Source organism: Pseudonaja textilis, chromosome 2, assembly GCF_049901715.1.
Source record: "Pseudonaja textilis isolate UNSWEBS1 chromosome 2, rPseTex1.2, whole genome shotgun sequence".
Lineage (NCBI taxonomy): Eukaryota > Metazoa > Chordata > Lepidosauria > Squamata > Elapidae > Pseudonaja > Pseudonaja textilis.
The window spans coordinates 170,842,089-170,863,677 of record NC_141991.1 but is presented as its reverse complement, the minus strand read 5'-3'; the positions used below and the strand labels follow the sequence as shown (position 1 = coordinate 170,863,677).

At 39.9% G+C, this 21,589-nt stretch overlaps 1 protein-coding gene across 2 annotated transcripts in view; it reads left to right on the top strand.

Moving 5' to 3' along the window:
* Positions 1-21,589, top strand: part of PSD3 (pleckstrin and Sec7 domain containing 3) — a 163,103-nt gene that overhangs the window by 6,397 nt on the left and 135,117 nt on the right. Inside the window, exons 2-3 of one of the 2 annotated variants that reach the window (XM_026718552.2) lie at positions 2,230-2,341; positions 20,313-21,339. In XM_026718552.2, the coding sequence (XP_026574337.1) occupies positions 2,230-2,341; positions 20,313-21,339 (1,139 nt within the window). The remainder of the gene's footprint in view (positions 1-2,229; positions 2,342-20,312; positions 21,340-21,589) is intronic. The other variant, XM_087926451.1, reaches the window with a different exon arrangement.

Sequence of the window (21,589 nt, the reverse complement as noted above, 5' to 3'; positions counted from 1 at the left end):
CTTTGCTCCGTGATACCTTCTAGAGAAGTAGCTGGAGGTTGTGGCTGAGTGGGAGAGGGGCTTTGCCCAACTTTGGCTGGTGTGCCAATTTAGGGATTGGAAGTTTTGGCAACATGCACTGATCTTCTTGTGCATCGACCACTGTATTGTGCCCTTACACATAAAACTGCCTTTGAAAAATCACTTGGAATTTTTAACCGGACTATAAGGTGACTGTTGATCTGCTGAATAAGGAATAAGGAAGTCAACTTTGATATTGAGAGTCCAGTTCTGTTACCAAAGTGACAAGAGAAAAAAAGTTGAATAAATCCCCAAGCAGACACCTCCCTAAATCACATGAGTATAAAGGGGGTGGGGAATAAAGCAATTACATTTGCAGATTTCTGTTAATGGTAGCTATATAACTACAATAAAAGTACCGGTAGCTTTAATTGTCTTCTAGAGCTGATTTCCTGGTTTGGTCTGTGTAATGGAGCTAACATCAATTAATGGGATATAGCAGATTTAAAAGTGACAAGGCAATGCTGCATTGTGGTCATTAGTAACCAATGTGCTTCTAAGTCCAGTTCAAGGTTCTGGTTTGTTACCTTGAAATCTTTAGATGGCTTGGCACTTGGGTCCCTACAGGACCGTTTTTCCAACTTAGATTTGGCTTTTCCTGTGCAAACTTTTAGGAAAGGACTTCTGGAGGATCCCAGCCAGAAAGCAGGGTGTTCTAAAGGATGGAGACTAATGAAGATGACTTTGGTAGAAATATGCAGGGAACCATATTTTAGGGGCTGAAGCAGCTTTAAATCCAGAGCAATGAGGTAATATTTGAAAGCGGCTCATGCAGAGACCTCTCTGTTTCACTGGATATAAAAAGAAGGAGAAGGCACAGCACAATTGACTGCAAAGTTATTGTACTCAATCTCAATAAAAGCAGTCTGAGCCTCCTATGGAGTGGATTTCCTGATCTGGTCAACGTAATGAATCCTAAATCAATTTAGCAAGTCTGATTATGCTATATTTTCTCCTCCTCATAGTTCAGTGAATTGGGAAAGTGTCTGCTTGAGCTTCTTGACCAGCCCAGAAGCACCAATACATGGCTTGTTCACCATCCTACTACTATAGCAGATGAGAGTTGGTAAGGCAGAAAGGGTGGCAGCTTTGCTTCTAGACATGAACGATCTGTCGTTACCATTAAAAAAAAAAAAAAGCACTTTACAATTCAGGTGGTCCTTGACTGATGATCACAAATTGAGACTGGAATTTCCATTGCTAAGTGAAGCGGTCATAAAACAATATGTCATGTGACCATGCAAACTTAAAATAGAAATCTTGGCATTCCCTATTGCAGTAGTTGACTGAGAATCATGAGTTGTTAAGTGAATACCTAGCCCAGTCCAAGCCATTCTACTCTTAGTTCCTCCCAGCCCTGAGCCTCAATAAAGTAAGAAACGCCCTCCAACTTCTCCCACTTGCCTGTCTCTCACCCATCTCTGCCTTTTGGACACTCTGCTCTTTGTCTTGTGAACTATGTGGTCCTGGGACTGCTCGCCCATGCCACGGGAAACCTCAGCCTGAGCTCAACGCTAATTACCTCAGCAAGTGCCAGCTAGCATACATTTGCCCAGCTACTTTCTCTCCCGCTTCCTCACATGGACTCTTTTTTGCCTTTTGTGTCCAGCGGAAGCTGAGGCACCTTGCTGCCTATACTGTCTCCTTTTCAGACCTGGTTTCTGTGGGGAACATTTCCTACATGTGGCTCCCTGAGCCTTTTGAAAGCTGTGCTTTTCTTCAGAAAGGCTGTGCCGTCTTTGGAACACGGCACTGTCTTTCCAAAGGCTTCCCGAAGATAGGGTACCTTGGTTCAAGCATTGTTGTCCCTTGGTGCACTCTTTCACCCGGTTGAAGGTTGCAAACAGACTTTTAGTGATACATAGATGAAGACTTGCTAGAGGAATCCTTCTTCTCAAGACAGTGTAATTAAGATGGCTGTATTAATTCTGTAGCAGTTAGTGAAAACCAATAAACTGCAAAAAAAAAAAAAAAGAGAAAGAGAGAGAGAGGTTGCATGCTGCTGGAAAGAAACCTTCAAAATATTGTCTGTCTCTTTCTCTCTTAGATACTTTTAAAGCCAGTATATGTATTTTTCCAAATCCTATTTTTGTTGCTTTGAGATGGGGGATTTTTAGTGGGAGGTGTCATGGTGAAATGAACATATTTTCATTCTATTTCTGTCTGCAGGGAGAAACATTTGTTTGGGTTAATGGTGCATCAGCTCATTCCCAGAGTGTTGCCAAGGCCAAATATGACTTTTTATTTGGTGGATCAGAAAATGAAACTACTTCAGAATCTGGTAAGCACCAGCGTTTCTACTCTGAAGCCACTTCCATCTTCTTACTCTTTATACACATTGTATTATTTAAACTTAGAGCTCATTCTGATTCTGAATTTATGAGGTAAAGGTGCAGAATTCCCAACCCGGGTGCCTTCCAGATGTGTGGATTTCAATTTCCAGAATTCCAGGCACTGATAATGCAGTCGGATACTCTGGTTGCTGAAGTCTGTGCATCTGGACAGCAACCAGGTGCATTATGAATTCTGCATAAATGGAGAATAACATTATTGATGTATTTCTTTGAGAAAAAGTAAGAATTGGCAAAAGAAACTTCAATCCTTTAAACTATGTATATGATTGCCATCTTTCATCTGTACTACAGATGGTCCTCAACTTATGACTACGGTGAAGCCCAGAACTTTGGCTGCAAATTGTTGCAGCTGTAAATTGAGTCACCTTATGACCCGACTTGATTTTATGACTCTTTTTTGTTTACAATGGTAGTTAAACAAGCTTCTGTGGTCATTGAGAGAATCGTATAGTTTTTAAATAAATCGCATGGTCTAAAGTCCCAATGCAGCTTATCCAGTGGGTGTTTTGTGCTGGAAAGTGGCAAAAAACATTGCAAAAAACCCCACGATCGTCTGGATGCTGGATGCTACAACTGGTTGTAAATGTGAACCAGTGGCCAAGCGCCCAAAATGTGATTATGCGACTGTATAAGGGTATTGCGATGATTGTAATGTTGAGGATGAGTTGTAATTAACTTTATATGTGTGTATCATAACTTGAAGCAGTTGTTAAGTAATTGACCATAAATTGAGGATTACCTGTAATGTAGATTTGGATTCAGCGGGGACCCTTGTTAGAGGTATACTCCTTAGCTAACATAAGCAAAGCACTGAAAGAGTTGACTTGTTAGGTTACAGAATTTTCTATTAAAACATTATGTTCATTTTATTCTCATAGTATAATTGTCTAGGGTGCAAAATTTGGGATTATTCATCCACCTCTTTCTTTCTCATTCCTCCTCCTCCTCCTCTTCCTCCTCCTCCTCCTCCTGCCCCCCTCCCCCCCCTCTCTCTATATATAGATAGATATTCTTAAGTTTTCATGGGTACTTACATGTATGGTATTCAGCTTTGTTCGGGTATTTTCCCACGTCATTGTAGTTGTGCTTTTAAAGTTGTAGCAACATTTTGGCAGAATCTCATCTGCCATCATCAGGCTTCATCATCAGGCTTCAAATATATATATTTGTTTTCGTAGATTTTCACGGGTACAAGTATGTAGGTCTAGGTGTGTTCGGGTCTTTTCCCATGTAAGATTAAGAGTATCTTGGCGACATTTTGGTGAGGTCCCACTCCCCATCCTAAGGCTGGTGCTTTCGGCTTCATGCCAGTGCAAGCACCCAGATGGACACCCATCTAAAATACATGACTCTTGTCTGGCTATCAACAGTTAAAAACTACATCATCTCATCATATGCACACATACACAAAATAAATATGGATGGAATCAGCAACTGAGTTAAACTAGTTAATGTAACCACTGTGCTATCAATGAATGTTAACAGACATTCAATCAATCAATCAATCAGTTTGCGGGACTGAACTGGGCTTGCAGACCTAAGGCATGTAGTAATTGCCAATAATGATGTCCAACCTTAATAACTTTAATAAAGGGTCCACTTGTTAAATAAAAACGAAGAACTGTAAATAAAATACATCAAAGAAAACTGCAAGGAAGGAAGGAAGGATGAGAGGTAAGTCCATTTACCTGAAGTAGTTTTTATTTCATTGAAAACATGAAAATAGGCCGTCTGAAACTTTGGAATTAGCTGACCTGTTAATTTCCTAGTATAGTAATAGCAATAATCTAGTGTTTGTCAACCTTGGGAACTTTTAGATGTGTGGATTTGAATTCCTAGAATTCCCTAGTCAGCATAGCTGGAAGTAGATCCATACATCTTTAAGTTCCCAAAGCTGAGGAACATAGGTCTACTGTATCAATATTTATTTGGACACTGACCTTCACAATGGATTTTCAGGATTTCTGGATTGCAAGGCATAGTTTTCTTTTTGATTTCTCTCATAATACAGATCTTAAAAGAGAATTGGGGAAAGCTGGAATGAGCAGTCATTATTCTATCATTCTTTTTCAGTTAGCTAAAGAACTTCTGCTTTGCTTCCAGCCTTAAAACTAGGTACAGTAATCCTCAATTTGCAAGTGTAATTGAGCTTAGAATTGTGATCATAAGTTGTTATTGTTAAGTGAGTCACCTATATGAACGTACCTGATTTTACGACACTTTGCAGTAATTATTAAGTACATGAAGCAACCATTAAGTGAACAATGCAGTTATTAAATGAATTCAATATATCCAATAATGCTCTTTTTGTTGGAAACTGGAAATAAACATCAGAAAATTCAGAAAATCGTGGTCACAGGACATTGCAAACAGCTATAAAAGTGGGCTGGTTACCAAGGGCCCAAAATACAATGACAGGACTATGGGAGGAAGGCACGGCCACTGTAACTTTGAAATCAGGTCATCAGCCCCCTTTTGGGGAGTGTATTGTCCTAACTTCAAAGAGTTGCTAAGTGACTGGCTGTAAATCAAGGATTAACTGTAGATGATTGAGAGATGGTTGATGAATATTTACTGCTGGTTGAAAAGTTCTGGGAATGGATATCTAGAGGATCACTGCAGTAACAACTGTTGTGGTCTTTTGTTCTGTCTATAGCTGCCTTCTGCAACCTATGGGGTAATTCTCGAAATAATTACGACTGTTAGTTAGCTTCTGTGTTTGAGCATTGGCAAAGTTTGTCAGTCTTGTGGAATGAACTTTCTAATACCACCTCCCACAGGCACACAGAGCCACTCATTCTTTTAAAAAAAAACTAAAGAAAGAAGTTTAGCTCATGAAAACTAAAAGAGCATTTATTCTAAACGAATGGAGAAGAAAGACGCCATTGATTCTTTGGGGAGATTGTAAAAACATTGATTTTTCAAGTGAAAAAAAAAAAAACTCTGAAGTGCCTCATACGAAATATTTGCCTACTTTCAGAGCTTGGCTGGTGCCAGGCAGAATTCTTAATGTGATATTTGTTTATGGAACGCTTTTGTCTGAAATGATTCTACTAACTCAACCTCTCCTTCTGAAACCATAGCACTCTAAATGTGGTGCTGAGGATACAAATCAGTGTAGATGGGAAGGGAAAGACAGCTGTGATTAGACAACTTAATAGTAGGGATTTTAAAGCAGCTAAGTAAAGTAGTTGGTCAGTCATTTGTCTTTTAATTGTTTACTTAAGCAAATATGCACAGTCCCAACAACTGGACATTTCTTGGAGACATAGAAGGAGATGCAAGAAAACTGAAATTTAATAAACCAACTTTGTCTCAGTGAAGAAAATCTTACAAATTGGCCTACTTGAAGTTTTTTTTAGCAGCAGCAAGCTATCACTAACCAAAATAGCACCAGTGATAAAAAATAGCTTCATTGATCACCTGATCAGTATTTTTCTTTAAGGATTTTTCTTCTGCCAAAATGTCATTGACTTATCAGAGATAGCTTCATGTTCATCAAAACACTACTTGTTTTGATTTTTTCACTTCTTTTCATTTGGGAATTGCACAAATGAAGAAATTCATTTCATTTCTTCTCTTGAAACTTTTATCTTTTCTAAATGTAATTCCTTTTGAGTTAGATCTGACTTCCTCAGTTTGCAAACATACTTGCTTGACATACATTTAAATGTAATGATATCTTAGATAGTATTGCTTGGCTGTGATACCTAAGCAGATTATTCACAGGTCCTCAGCATTGCATGAAACAATCAAGCAAGCCATTTACTGTGAGAAAATATATGGTGACATCACATTATGGTTGTCTGACAGACGATTGGATAAAATGGACTAAATTTTTGAGCAATTGCATCTAGCATTCTAAGGATCTCATATTGTTGAAGACAGTGAATTACGTCATGTGTAATAATAATATACATATATAATTGAATTTTTAAAAACAAGATAAAAATACAAACTAGACAGTGAATTAGTTCTCATGTGTGTAAAGGTACCACTTTCATGTGGCACGGTTAAATATGTGTGCCTTAACTAGGTAGTTATCCAATCCTTTATGCAGACTATTACACTGTCCAGAAAACCGTTGAAAAGTAAATATGTATTTATTAACTTTTAAAGGCTGTGCAACTCCCAAGTGATGCTGAGTGGCTTATATAATTAAAAGTAAGAAAACAAATATAGTAAAAAAGAAAATTTACCCATATGACTGGAGCAAACATGTATTCACCAAAGGTTCAACAACTGAATTTGGAGTACAACCATGGTTTAAATACTTTTTCTTACATGAACTCTTGTAAGATGAGAGCCATATGTATTTCTGGGGGGGATCTAGTCCAGAGGGCAGAGACTGCAACAGAGAAGGTACATTTCCAGGGCCCTTGACAGGTGACAGTATTTAATAGACAGGACCTGGCTTGGCTGTCCACTACTGATCTCATTGGGTGTGCAGAAACCACTGGTCTCTCAGATAACCAAGTCCTATGACGTGAAGGATGTTATAGGTGATGATCAGCCCCTTGAATTGCACATGGAAGCAAACTGGCAACCAGCTCAGCTGCCTGCATTTCCATTATCATGGGAACCAGCAGTCAGCAAATGCAGTGATACCAGTTGAAATACCATAAAGACAACCTCAAAGTTATATTAATTAAAATAAGTAATTACATTATAATTCCATTAATTATTTTAATGGACCAGCTCTTATTGTTGTTAAAGAGACCTGTGAATGATGTGTGTGTGTATGCCAGGCACAATTCATTACATAAAGACAGATACTGGAGCCTAAAACAGGGTTTCTCAGTCGTGGCAACTTTAAAATGTGTGGATTCCCAGAATGCTGTCTGGGGAATTCTAGGAGTTGAAGTCCACACATCTTAACGTTGCTAATGTTGAGAAACACTGGTCTAAAGTATACAAAAAAATTCAAAGTGTTGGTCCTTTTTAAATGATACAGACATTACAATCATCCACCTATCAATTTATACCAACATTTGGTTGAACTTGACAACTTTTAAGATGTATGAACCTGGACATCTGGCTTAGGAACTCTGAGAGTAAAAGTCCACTCACATTAAAGTTGCCAAGTTTGAAAAACATTGACTTATATTTAAAGCCCCAATTTGTCCATCAGCCCCAAGTCCTCTTTATCCCCCGGTTCTGAGATTCTTCCCTTGTAATAATTAGGCTCTTATTCTGATTATCTTAAATGGAAGTTAGAATTTGAAATGACGAATATTTATAAGTAGAGGACTTTCTCCTGTATAATACTAGTGGCCATCTTAGTAGGATAGGGAGAAATAGTGTCCTTCAAAAACTGTTAACTGTTAGCAGGAAAACAATAAGTAACAGCAACATGTTTTGGAAAGAAAATTGATCCTTTTACTTTCTTTATACCAAGAGGTTTTGCTAAAATCTTTAGCTTAGAACCTTTGTTGTTCTAATATTTGTAGTAGTCTTTTAGTGCAATTCAATTTTTCAGATTATTGGTGACACTGATTATTTGATTAAACCTTGTTTATTAAAATTTAAAGTGAACACATTTGCTTAGATTGTGATCAAGCAAGCTTGCATTAAACTGGAGTAAGATTTTAACAAGTTTCACCTCCATAGTTATCAATATATAAAAGTTATTTCTTTAATGTTTGGAAATTAAAGAAAATTCCACCTGAAGTTATATCACTTAAAACTTTTTTTCTTGGTGCCTCTGAATCTGTCTTTATTCTTAGTGAAAACCGTACATAGGAAAGTCCCTATAGGTATCTTGGTAAGAGTTTGGTAATTGACTAATGTTTGGCTTAGAGTCACCCAGCTAGCCTTGTCCCTATAGCAGAACTATAACTCACAGAGATAATAACTGAGAAACACTTTGGGGAATGTGTCTGGTGCAGATTTGTTTCCAAAGCATATTCTTCTGCCGGATGTAGGAATCATACTTAATTGAGGAAACATCTACAGTAAACTAGTTAAGAGTTAATTGCATTTCCTTTCCCACCTCCTTTATGAGATAAACAACCAGATTGACAAGAGAACTGTGAACCAAACATGTTAGCATAGTGCCAAAGGCTTGGTTTGCTGTATATGTTGAGCTATAAACCAGGGTTTGGAAATGACAGTGGCTAGATTCAGACATTCTGAGGAGCGATTGGCAGATTAACTTCCTTTTGTCTAGTGTGTGATTTGTTAGTGTGATGTGTGATTTCATCCAGAGGATCCAAACCTATAGGTTTCCTGCATTTCATTAGAATGTATTCTTCTATCATCCTTGACTGCGTAGAGCAGGGGTGTCAAACTCACGTTGTCACAGCGTCATCACATGATGTAATGGGACTTCCCCCCACTTTGCTAAACTGGGCGTGGCCAGCACGTAATGCATCCTGCTGTGGGCCAGGAGTTTGACAGCCCTGGTGTAGAGGGATACCAGATGGAAAGAAAAGAAAACACATTGTAAGTTTAATGAAGTATAAGTAATCCTCGATATACAACCATTCGTTTAGTGACCATTCAAAGTTACAACGACACTGAAAAAAGTGACTTCTGACTGGTTCTCACACTTATGGCTGTTTTAACATTCCCAGAGTCATAGGATCAAAATTTAGGCACTTGTCAGCTGGCATATTTATGACGCCCATATTTTGTCACTTTCTGACAAACAAAATCAATGCAGGAAGCCAGATTCGCCCAACAACCACAGGATTCATTTAACTGCAGTGGTTCCCATAACAAAAAAGGTCGTAAAATGGGGCACAAAAGAATGTTTGGGCCCAGTTGTGGTCATAAATCGAGGACAAACTGTATTGGTTTGGGAATAGCAGGGGAAAAAGGATGGGGAGGGGAACAGAAAGAGAAGGCAGAGGAAAGTGGGAAGCTTGGTTGGGTGGAAATAGGGCCACTGCCTCAGATGCTTGGTGGACATCAGAAATTCACCTTGGTTTTTTTCCTTGGTTTTTTGCTGCTGTTCACAACCTGGAGTATCCAAGTACCTCAGCTTTCATGAATTGGGGTGGAAGATGGGAGTAAAACTAGCCTCCTTCCCCACCTCATCCTTCCTTTTTTTCACCTCAGCTCCCCTTTTATCCTAGAAGTTTGTCAGACTAGTCAGCTTCAAATACCATCATTATACCACAACCTTGTACCTAGGTACCCCCTTCCACTTTTTTCCATGTCTGCTTTAAAAAGAATAAAAGGGAACCACCTGCTCCTCATGTTTATCAAACACACACATTTAATTTGGCCTTCAGTCTCCTTCTCCTCAGTGTTTTTGTGACGGCTGGATCTGGCAAGGCAGAAAAAACGAGAACCCTGAGACCACACCAGACTGTTATATAAACACAGTGCTGGGACCATCAACAGTCCAGCCTGCCAAAAGAGCTGCAGGAAGATTTGTTACAAGAAAGAAAAAGGGGAGAGAGAAAGGAACTGAAGATTTAGACCTCAGGCTCCCACACACGTGTATCACTGCGTTCTGTTGAAGCTGATTGTAGTTGCTGTGGCTGTTTAGTTTCTGCAATTTTTCTACTACAGCAGAGTCCTTGACTTTCCCATGAGAACGGCTGAGTGCAGTTTGAACTCTTAGAGAATTAGAATTATTGCACTGCCCACATGCAGTCCTTGATTGTTGTAACTGTATTCTCTATTATGTCTGCTTCGTTTTAAAGAAACATTTTTTCCTTAGGTCTTTTGCGCAAGTTGTCCTGTGAGACCCAGGTAATTGGTAGCAGCCAAAGTTAAAACAATATGTGGACTGATAAACCATTGCTATGGTCCTGTCTGCTACAAATAATACTAATATGCTTACTTTAGATTTATTTGCAGCCACTCCTTGTTCAGTTGCATACTGCAATCCAGCTGCCTTTGCTTGTCTTAATTTATGTGTTCTACAGACTTTCTCATGTGTAGCATACAAACCTTGCTGCTCAAGAAAAGAAGCGTTAGTGACAATATTTTTATTGGCTCTGTATGCTCTCTGATAGCACTGTATAGATTGTATACTAAGGGGACAGTAATTCTTTTAGAATAATTATAAATACAGGTAGCTCCTGATTTACAACCACAGTTGAGCCCAAAATTTCTGTTGTTAAGTGAGATACTTGTTAAGTGAGCTTTGACCCATTTTATGACTTTTCTTGGCATAGCTGTTAAGTGAATCACTGCAGTTAATAAGTTAGGAACCCAGTTGTTAAGTGAATCTGGCTTCGCCATTGACTTTGCTTGTCAGAAAGTTGCAAAAGGTGATTGCATGACCTTGGGACACAGCAACAGTCATAAATATGAACAAGTTACCAAGCATCTGAATTTCGATCACATCGCAGGGATGCTGCAAAAGTGGTAACTGTGAAAAGTGGTCACAAGTCACATTTTTCTGTGCCATTGAAACTTTGAACAGTCACTAAGCAAACTGTTATAAGTCAAGGACTACCTGTATCAGCAGTATTGTACATTCATTATCAAACTGGACATGGAGTGAAAAATCGCCCAACTACTGGAGATCTGATGTTAATGACAAAACCATGAGATCTAGAAACCTGCCCTCTTCTTTTTATACAAATATCTGAATTATCTCCCCAGAACAATCCTTTGTTTTGTGCTTTGCATGCAGTTTCTCAAAGTCCAAATACACATAAAATTCTATTGTTCACCTTGAATTTGTTGTGCACGCGTAGGCTCCCTTTCTTTCTTTCTTTCTTTCTTTCTTTCTTTCTTTCTTTCTTTCTTTCTTTCTTTCTTTCTTTCTTTCTTTCTTTCTTTCTTTCTTTCTTTCTTTCTTTCTTTCTTTCTTTCTTTCTTTCTTTCTTTCTTTCTAACAGGAGAGGGCTGTGGGGTGACAAACTGTCCCTTCATCTTTTGCACGCTCCTCAAAGAAAAAGCTCAGTTTTGATGAAGTACCTATGCTGTCACGGAGCCTCTGCTGCTGAGTAAGACCGAATTTTCCAATGTCATTCCATTGCTCTTCTTCTGCGGCTCTTGCTGCTGGTGCCGCCGCTGCTGCAGATACGGAATACAGTTCCCTCTCTTTTCACCGGATGGTGTTGTCGGAAAAATCATCTCTGCCAGATTAGAAAAGAAGAAGAAGAAGAAAGAAGTTTACGGTAGCTCTGCTGCCTGAAGGTAGCCTAGGTGGGCTCGTTTTCAGCTGTAGCAGGAATGCAACTGCGGTCCTTTTTCTCCCCCTCCTCCCCCATTTCATAATGCTCAGAAGGCTTCCATTTACATCAGCCTGTGTGCATTGCAGAGCCGCCCGTGAGGCTGCTGGCGCTGCCTCAGCCAGGAAATTTGAAACTATGCTGATTCCAGTTGATTTAGAACGGGAAGCGTTTACCATAAGCTGGAATCCTTATTAGATACACTGATGATTTCACTGACCAATGGGTAACTGCTGGAGCTACAGTAACCTTTGTGAGTAGATTCAGCCTCTGTTCAGCCAAATGATATCTGTTTGTTCTTGTTGAGCGGGGTAGGACTTTCTAAGACCCATATGCACACTCACAACACGGATGTCAAACCATTTTGTTCATCTCTTTAGCTTTGTCAGATGTTTTGCTTCCTCAGGTTGATGCCTCTGTCAGTTAAGCGGCCTGCGGCAATTTCTGAACATTTCAGTTAGGGGAGGAATTTGTTGCAGGCACAACGGATCATGTATACACATATATATGTCTGTATATGTATATATATATATAAATATACACCTTCCAGTGCTCTGTCAAGTTATGAATTCTTAAGCGTGTGTGTATGTATATATATACATATACTTAAGAAAACATATCTATCTATCTATCTATCTATCTATCTATCTATCTATCTATCTATCTATCTATCTATCTATCTATCTATCTGTCTGTCTCATTAGGAAGGCTTGTGGCTACTTCCAAGCTGAGTTTGCTTTGTGGCTCACTTTTCTTATGCAGCTGCAGAACTCCGGTACTATTAATATGATCAAATTTGAAATGTTGATGTGAGGATGTATGTGTGCGGATGGTGGGGGGTGGGTGTGGGGGAGAAGGGGATGGAATCATAACAAAATGGTTACCTGGAGTGGGTAGTGAAGAACTTATGCCGTTCAGTTTTACTACCCCCGGCTGCCTCCTTGCTTCTCTGTGGTGAATTAGCATCTGAATCGTGTTCCTCTTCTTGGGAAACAGTTATTTTGCGTGGGTTGGGGGGTTGGGGGGGGAGGAAGGATTGACGTGATGCGCTCGCTGCTTTAACCAGACATGATGCTCTGTGGCTTGATGGAGAGGGGGAGGGGCATCCCTTAAAGAGCTGGTGGCTTCTTTTTTTAAAACTTTACTGCCTGAGGGGAACCCCACATTTGGACACTTCTCTGGCAATTGCAGAGAACCTTTCAATCAATTATTATCATAATCATCATCATCGGTGGGTGCTGAAAAGGCTAGTGGTGATGTGAGGCTGGCTGCACTGCATCTTCAGGCCATAGAATAATATTGTTTTTGGATTTCATTTTGTGTGAGTGCATAATCAGGTGGGATGGCCTTATGCCTTTGTTTCCAGCTGATAAATAGTCCTTAAATTCTTCTTTAGAGAAGCAAATTCTTTGCCACAGGGCCTGGCATGAAATAATAATACTGCTTAATGTCTGCACAGTGCTTCTGAGTGTACCAAATGCTTTGCATTGCGCTTTTATTAATTTAGTTGTTAGACTTCCTTCCTTAATGTTTCTCAAGGAGCACAAATGGTGTTTCTCTAGATTTAACTCTTCCCATTTCATTCTGACCACAACCCTGGAGGTAGGGTGGGCTGAGAGATAGCAATTAGCCCAAAGAAGTAGGAGAGTTTCTATCATTATATATGAACCTGTCCCCCAAATCCTAATTCTCTGACCACTGCCCCACACTGTTTTTATTAATTAAGGGATGTAGTGGGGTGAAGAGCTACCAGGATATACAGGTGAAACTCAAAAAAATTAGAATATCATGCAAAAGGTCATTTATTTCAGTAATGCAACTTAAAAGGAGAACCTAATATATGAAATAGACTCATTACATGCAAAACAAGATAGTTCAAGCTGTGATTTTTCACAATTGAGATGATTATGGCTTACAGCTCATGAAAATCCTAAATCCACAATCTCAGAAAATTAGAATATTACATGCAATCAATAAAACAAGGATTGTACACAAAATAATATCGGACCTCTGAAAAGCATAAAGCGTTCATATGTACTTCAGTACTTGGTTTGGGCCCCTCTTGCAGCAATTACTGCCTCAATGCAGCGTGGCATGGAAGCTATCAGCCTGTGGCACTGCTGAGGTGTTATGGAAGACCAGGATGCTTCAATAGCGGCCTTCAGCTCTTCTGCATTGTTCAGTCCCATGTCTCTCATCTATCTCTTGGCAATGCCCCGTAGATTCTCTATGGGGTTCAGGTCAGGCGAGTTTGCTGGCCAAGGAAGCACAGTAATCCCATGGTCCTTGAACCAGGTTTTGGTGCTTTTGGCAGTGTGGGCAGTTGCCAAGTCCTGCTGGAAAATCAAGTCAGCATCCCCATAAAGCTCGTCTGCGGAAGGAAGCATGAAGTGTTCCAAAATCTCCTGGTAGATGACTGCGTTGAACCTGGACTTAATGAAGCACAGTGGACCAACACCAGCAGATGACATGGCTCCCCAAATCAACACAGACTGTGGAAACATCACACTGGACTTCAAGCATCTTGCAGTGTGTGCCTCTCCATTTTTCCTCCAGATTCTGGGTCCTTGGTTTCCAAATGAGATGCAAAAGTTTCTCTCATCAGAAAAGAGGACTTTGGACCACTAAGTAACAGACCAGTTCTGTTTTTCTTTAGCCCAGGTAAGACGCTTCTGACGTTGTTTGGTGTTCAGGAGCAGCTTGACAAGAGGAATATGACATTTGAAGCCCATGTCCAGGATCCATCTGTGTATGGTGGCTCTTGATGCACTGACTCCAGCCTCAGTCCACTCCTTGTGAAAGTCCCCAACACTTTTGAATGGCCTTTTCCTGACAATCCTCTCCAGGCTGCAGTCATCCCTGCTGCTTGTGCACCTTTTTCTTCCACACTTTTCCCTTCCACATAAATTTCTATTAATGTGCTTTGATACAGCACTTTGGGAACATCCAACTTCATTTGCAATTACCTTTTGAGGTTTTCCCTCCTTATGGAGGGTGTCAATGATGGTTTTCTGCACAACTGTCAGGTCAGCAGTCTTTCCCATGATTGTGATTCCTACTGAACCAGACTGAGAGACCATTTAAAGGCTCAGGAACCCTTTGCAGGTGTTATGGCTTCATTAGCTGATTAGAGTGGGACACTTTGAGCCTAGAATATTGAACCTTTTCACAATATTCTAATTTTCTGAGATTGTGGATTTGGGGTTTTCATGAGCTGTACGCCATAATCATCACAATTATGACAAATCATGGCTTGAACTATATTGCTTTGCATGTAATGAGTCTATCTCATATATTAGGTTCACCTTTTAAGTTGCATTACTGAAATAAATGAACTTTTGCACAATATTCTAATTTTTCGAGTTTTACCTGTAGGTAGTCCTCATCTTACAACCATACTCTTATGACCATTGATACTTATGGGACTGAAAAAAGTGACTTATGACCATTTTTCACACTTACAAATATTGCTTAATCCCCATTGTCACGTGACCAAAATTCAGATGTTTAGCAACTCATATTTACAAAGGTTGCAGTGTCCCAGGGTCATTTGATTACTTTTTGCAATCTCCTGACAAGCAAAGTCAATGGGGAAGCCAGATTCATTTAACAACCGTGTTACTCACTTAACAACAGCAGCAATTCACTTAACAACTATGGCAAGAAAGGTCGTAAAATTCACTTAATAGCTGTCTTGCTTAGCAACAAGTTTCGGACTCAATTGTGCTCATAAGTCAAGGACTACCTGTATTGGCTTGGCTTTGGCTATTTAAGGGCTGTGTGGAAAATGCTTCACTTAACTTTGGGTTTTTCAAATTATAACTCAACAAGCTATTATATTTATATTAAAAAAACACTTTTTGATATCTCATAGCCATTGTGCATACTAAACTATGTGATAGAAACAAAAACTTCTTTCAAACTTAAGGATTTATTAGTCAGAAATCCTATGTTGGTTCCTTCTATTCCTTGCTTGTGGCACAGTAAGTTGCTTTTCTGCATAACAGTTGCAGAATCAACTTGAACTTAAGATCCTGCTTTTAAGGCAACCTTGTTTATTACCTCAGTCCTTAAGCACACAATTAACATTCCACACACCCCTTACTGTCATTGCACATTTTTCAATTGCTTCTTACATTCCTGATTGTGTCCAATGAGCTAAAATTTGCAAGTTATGACAAACTCCAAGCCTGCACAATTATACATTTCAACTTCTTAATTTTTAGCAGCATCACCAATGTAGAAGTAAAGCAGTTTGTGCAAACAGAACAAAACAAAGCAAAACAACAACAGTTCACAGCGCCTTTGTCTAGGCAAATGCACCATTTCACCACAGAAATGAATAACCTATATTTAAAGTAGAAATAATAAAATGACTCCCTGTAATGAGATGAGAATATTGGGCATATGTGGAAAAGATGCCTTAATAGGTAGCACTAGGCCACTCTGAGCCTGATGCTCCCATACAGACGACCCTCAATTTACAACCACAATTGAAGCTGGAATTCCTGTCATAACTTGAGTTGGACCTGAATTTACAACAATTTTTACAATGGTTATTAAGCGAATCTCACGATCGTTAAGCAAATCATGTGATTTGTTGAATGAATCCAGCTACCCCAGTGAGTGGCTTTTTTTGCTGGAAATTGGCAAGAAAGGTTGCAAATCAGGTCATACCGTTGCAGGACACAAAAACCAGTTGTAAATGTGAGCCAGTTGTTCAGTGCCCAAATTGCAATTCCATGACTATGAGGGTGTTACGATGGTTGTAAGCGCGAGCAAGTCACATTTTTTGAGGCCGTCAAAACTTTGAATCATTGTTAAGCAAATGGTTGTATGTCAAGGGCTACCCGTACTGATTCCTAATCTCATTGCCACCCTTTCTCACCCTATTCCAGGGGTGTCAAACTCAAGGCCTGCGGGCTGGATTCTGCCTGCGGTGTGATTAGATCTGGCCCACTGGGCTGCTCTGGAAATAGCGAAGGACCAGCCCGCAGGGCCTCTGCCAGCAAAAATGCAGCTTGGGAGGGCTCCGTTTTCACTGGCAGAGGGCTTCAGGAGGCTGTTGTGGCTGAAAATAGAGCCTGGGAAAGGATCCCCTCAACCCCGGCCGGGCCACCACAAGGGCCCCCTGACATGAGTGATGTCAAGCTGGCCATGCCCACCCCAGCCACGCCCCTCCCCAGCCCCTCGAGGTTTAACACAACCCTGATGCGTCCCTGAATGAAATCGAACTTATCACACCTGCCCTATTCCATCCCTGTCTGGATGCTTTGCTCTTCTTCCTTTTAGGAAGGACAGAACGGAGAAGAGGAGAGAGAAACGGGGTGAAACAGTATGTCCATAAGAAATTCCTTGCACGATAGCCCATTTATCTTTCTTTCCCCCCAAAAAAAGTCTCAGCATAGATGGGGATTATAGACAACTCCCTCCCATCCCAAATACTGCAGAAGTACAGGCCTGTTTAAGCATAAAAAATATATTTCCTACTCTGGATTTACTGAGAGACTTTTTGCTGGCCTATAACAATGACCTCATATAGGATTTCCTCAAATAAAAGGTGGGAGCGGATGGGAGACTTGATTTTGAAATGATCAGGTAGCAATGCTCGTATGCTCTGCATTTCGAAACCACGCTTCCTTGCTTATTGGCACGCATCCATTCTCTGTATTTTGCTGCTCCCTGCAGCTTGATTGCAGTTTTGGCTTAAGCAATGTCACAAAAGGTGTTTTAAAACAGCAGGCTGGAGTCTTAACTGCATGTTTTTTCCACATGGACCATACTTTAAAGAACACCGCCCCTCCCTCCAACCCTAGCAGGTGAATGCAGATAGGATGGAGTGGATTTATGAATGAAGATGAAGAAAAATAACAAGAGTGGAAAATGGACTGATCCGTTCACTTGTATTGATGAACCACTGTGGAAAGGGATGCTGGAAAGGGATGCATGTGGGAATCTGACAAGCACAGCTGCTCTTTTTTCGATTGCTTTGGCTTTTCACCTGCTTCAGATTCCGGTTGGATAAAATCAATTACAAAATATGTCCTTTGATGTAAACCAAATTCTAATTATTTTCTTCTTGAGAGGTTTTATTAAAAAGGGAAAAAAAGAGCCAAGACACAATGTAATTAGCAATCATAACATTCCTGTTAACAGCAGCTTAATGGAAATGAGAGATAATAGATTTCGTCAGCCTTGCAAATAGTGTAAATGAGTGTACCCGTGAACCTTCACCCGTGAACCTTCACCTGTTGTTAGAGCGGAGTCATTGTAGTTTATGGTAGCCCAAAAAAATCAAGAGGAGTCTGGTAGCATATTTTTTCCCCCAACTAATAAATCGTACTCAAAAACATACGTTTCGATTAGCTGCAGCTTGCTTTTTATGAAGGAAACTGCAACTCACCAAAGAGCTTATGCTTTTAAGGAGATAAAAAAGCTTATGCTTTAAAAGGAGATAAAAAAGCTTATGCTTTAAAAGGAGATACTAGATTTCTTTTCTACTTTTTAGGCTATCCAACGCAAATGGGGAAGATTACTGATTAAAAAATAAGGGGTGTGGGAAACAAATATGGACAAAAAGGAACAAAAAAGAAGCTCTAAAAGTCCCTGCTCTAAAAGTTGATGGTATTATTATCTTACCAAAGAATAGTTCTTTTAATTCAACTATGCTTTTGCCTTTTGGTTTTTGTAATTTTATCTTTTGGTTTTTCTTCTTTATGATTTTGAAGGGAACTTAATTCTTCTCTGATGAGACCCGACTCTACCAGTATTATCATCTGCCTGATATGGTTATAGGACTTCATAAAGAAGTAGCTATTGATGACAGGAGATGTATTTTTTCCCTAAACCTAGTTCCACCTGGCAAAGGCGCTGTCTGTATTACAAGCCCAATTTGATATAGTGGTTAAAGTGCTGGCCTAGAAACCAGGAGATTGTGAGTTCTAGTTCTACCTTAGACATGAAAATCAGCTGGTTTGACTTTGGGTCAGTCACTCTCTCTCAACCTAATCCACCTCACAGGGGGAAAAGAGAATTGTGTTTGCTGCCTTGAGGTACTTATAAAGTAATAAAGGAGGCATAAAAATATAATACATAAATAAAATGGAAAGAAAGCATTAAACCTTTTCTCTCGGAGTTCAGGAGGCTCCCAATAAAGAATAATATTTTCTGACAATTAAAGAAGAGTTGAAATATAAGTTATTTCTAATATAATAGCTGATGGAGCTCTAGGAATGGTAAGATATGTCAAGGCCATGGGTGTCAAACTTGAAACCCGTGGCCCAGATGTGTTACGCACTAGCCATGCCCATGCCTGGTTTAGTGAAGGAGGAAAAAGTAGCGATATGTCACATGATGCCATGAGTTTGACACCCCTGATCTAGCTATACATTGTGAATGAATAAGTATTCATTCTTAATAATGTTATGAGAACCATTTAGATGTAGTAGTTAAGGCACCATGCTAAAGACCCAGACACTGTGAGTCTTGCCTTAGGCACAAAACAGGCTGGGTGACCTTGGGCCAGACCATTTCTCTCAGCCCTAGAAAGGAAGCAATGCCAAACCACTTCCCAAAAAACTTTGCCAAAAAACTTTGCCAAGAAAACTGCAGGATAATTTTCACCAGTCCCAGAAACAACAAAGCTGCTCACAGTCTAAGTAGTACTAGGGAAAAATTTGTCCTGAAATATTTGCTTCATAAAATATTGAACATACCTAGAAGTACATAAAATCATATGTTGTAAATGAGCACTTGCAGTTTAAATACAATGATTGTGTATTGATAGAAACTAATGGATAATACAATGGGCTCTGATCGATACAGCTTTGTGGTTACATGGAAATGATCAATAACTTTCATAAATTAGGAAATACGATGTCAACCTGAGATCTTGTTGTGGCTTCTAGCACTCCATTTGTAACCCCAAGACTCCCAAAATAGGCACTTCAAAAATGCAGTGGTGAGAGTGGATTAATTTTCAATAATATTCTGTGATCAAAATTCTAAAATAAGGATAGGGATGAAGATGAAGTCCTTGGTGATGGAGAACAGCAACCTAGCCCACCCTTAACTTCCCTCAAATCCCCAGAATAGTAAAAGAACCCTGTTCTTTGAAACACATCCATGTTTTTGGAAGGCTTTGGCTGAATTGCTGACTTGTTGAAATGTTAAGCTTCAGTCTCTGACTTGGAAAAGGTTTCCTGCCTCTGCCTTAGGATAAAGACATTGAGTAATTATAGTGTGATGACACTCAGCATGTTCCATTGGCTTCTTCATACATGCAGCTTATAAATTGTTTTACAGTTATGAAATTACCCATTTCTGCTGTAAAATTCTCTACCATAGAACTGATTCTGTGAGCTTTATAGAGCAAAGGATCTTCTTTCTTTCCATCAAGTGAGTGATTTATGAAATTAGTTAATGAATTAGAGTTTCCTTTAAAGAGTCTTCGTCATTTTGGTCTATTGAGAATCTTCTGTTAAGAGTCCCAAAGTTCCCAATGAACAGGATTTAACATTAAATGAATATATTTTAATATGTGCTTTAGCTACCTCAACTTGGAAAGTTTGTTATTCAAAATACGCCATGCTTTAAAGACAAGCCTGGAAAGAAAGATTAAATAAGAAATGACCTCATGCCAAAGAGGACAAAACACATCACTGTTTCCATTTAGGAGAAGAGTAGGCGCAATATTGCTAATGGAATTAAGTGGTTGCCTTTTTCTTTTGCTCTCTATTTATTTATTTGGTTTTTGCAGGTAGCCATGGAGGTAGTGTTCTTCTCCCACAGAGCATCAATGAATTCCCGGAATACGGGTCTGTAGAAGCCCAGACGCTGGAGAAATCATCTGAGATTCATGGGGAAGACATAACAAGTGCTTTGGATGGACATCTGAGTGATCAGATGCTCTGTGAACCTTATGAAAATGGCAGTTCTGGTGATGGAATGGAAACAGCTTCTGAAACGTTGCAAAGCCTGTCCAAAATGGAAGAACAGTCTCAGCGTCTTGACAGACAGAGTGAGGTTTCTCAAGATTTAGAATCAGAAAAGGCCCAGGATGAAGGCAGTAAAGTTCCTGATTCAGAGATGCAAATGGAAAGTGAGAGAAGGCCTGGGACAGAAGTTGAAGAGGCAGCCAGGGAGAAGGTTCTTGCCGGCCAGGAAAAGCCTTCAGAAATGCCTCTTCCACCTGAGCTAATGGCAGAGAGGAAATTGTACTGGATCACAGAGGAAGACTCTATGATCTTAACCATGGAAGTTCAGCCTGCGACCTTGCCAACTTCCGGTGGTGGAACTGAGGAAGCCCAGAAAATATGCGAAAGGAGTAGTCACATGCCTTTGGCTGGCCCAAAGGATGAAAACCTGGGCATTGATGGTGGCGTCGGAGGTGCCTGGGCAGAATTTGAGCGGGAGTTTGCCATGGATGATACAGAAAAAGCAGAACTGTTCCCCGAGAGGAGGATATCAAAAGAGACAGCAGTGAACAAACATGTGGAATTTCAAGGGGTGGAAATTCTTTGGATACAAAAAGCCGGGGAACAGAAAGAAAAGGGGCACTCTGAAACAGAGAGTGTAGAAAGGAGAACTTTCTCCAACTTGTCAATCCATCAGACATCATACATTCCTTCAACAGGATTAATTGGCTTGCCCGATCGCCCTTGGAATGTATCCTGGAAGAACCTCAAATCTCTGACAACCTCAACAAAAGGTGAAGAAGGCGAAGTCTCTGGAACGAAAGAAAAGGATTGGGCTCAGGAAGGAAAATCTGGGCCAGGCGAGGAAAGGTAACAACAATTACTAGTATTAATGTTTAATGCAGAGGCAGCAGAGAACATATTGATGACATTGATTTCTTTAATCATTTAAGAATTTGCTGATATGTGATCCCATCATTGTTCTGGGGTGGTGGGGGGACAGAGGCATGGCTGCTTTAATATTTCAAAGGGGTGTTCCACACCAAGTACGCAAAGTGGAGCAAAGTACTATTTATAGCAATGGCACATAAACTTCAACGCCTTTATTGTCATTGTACAT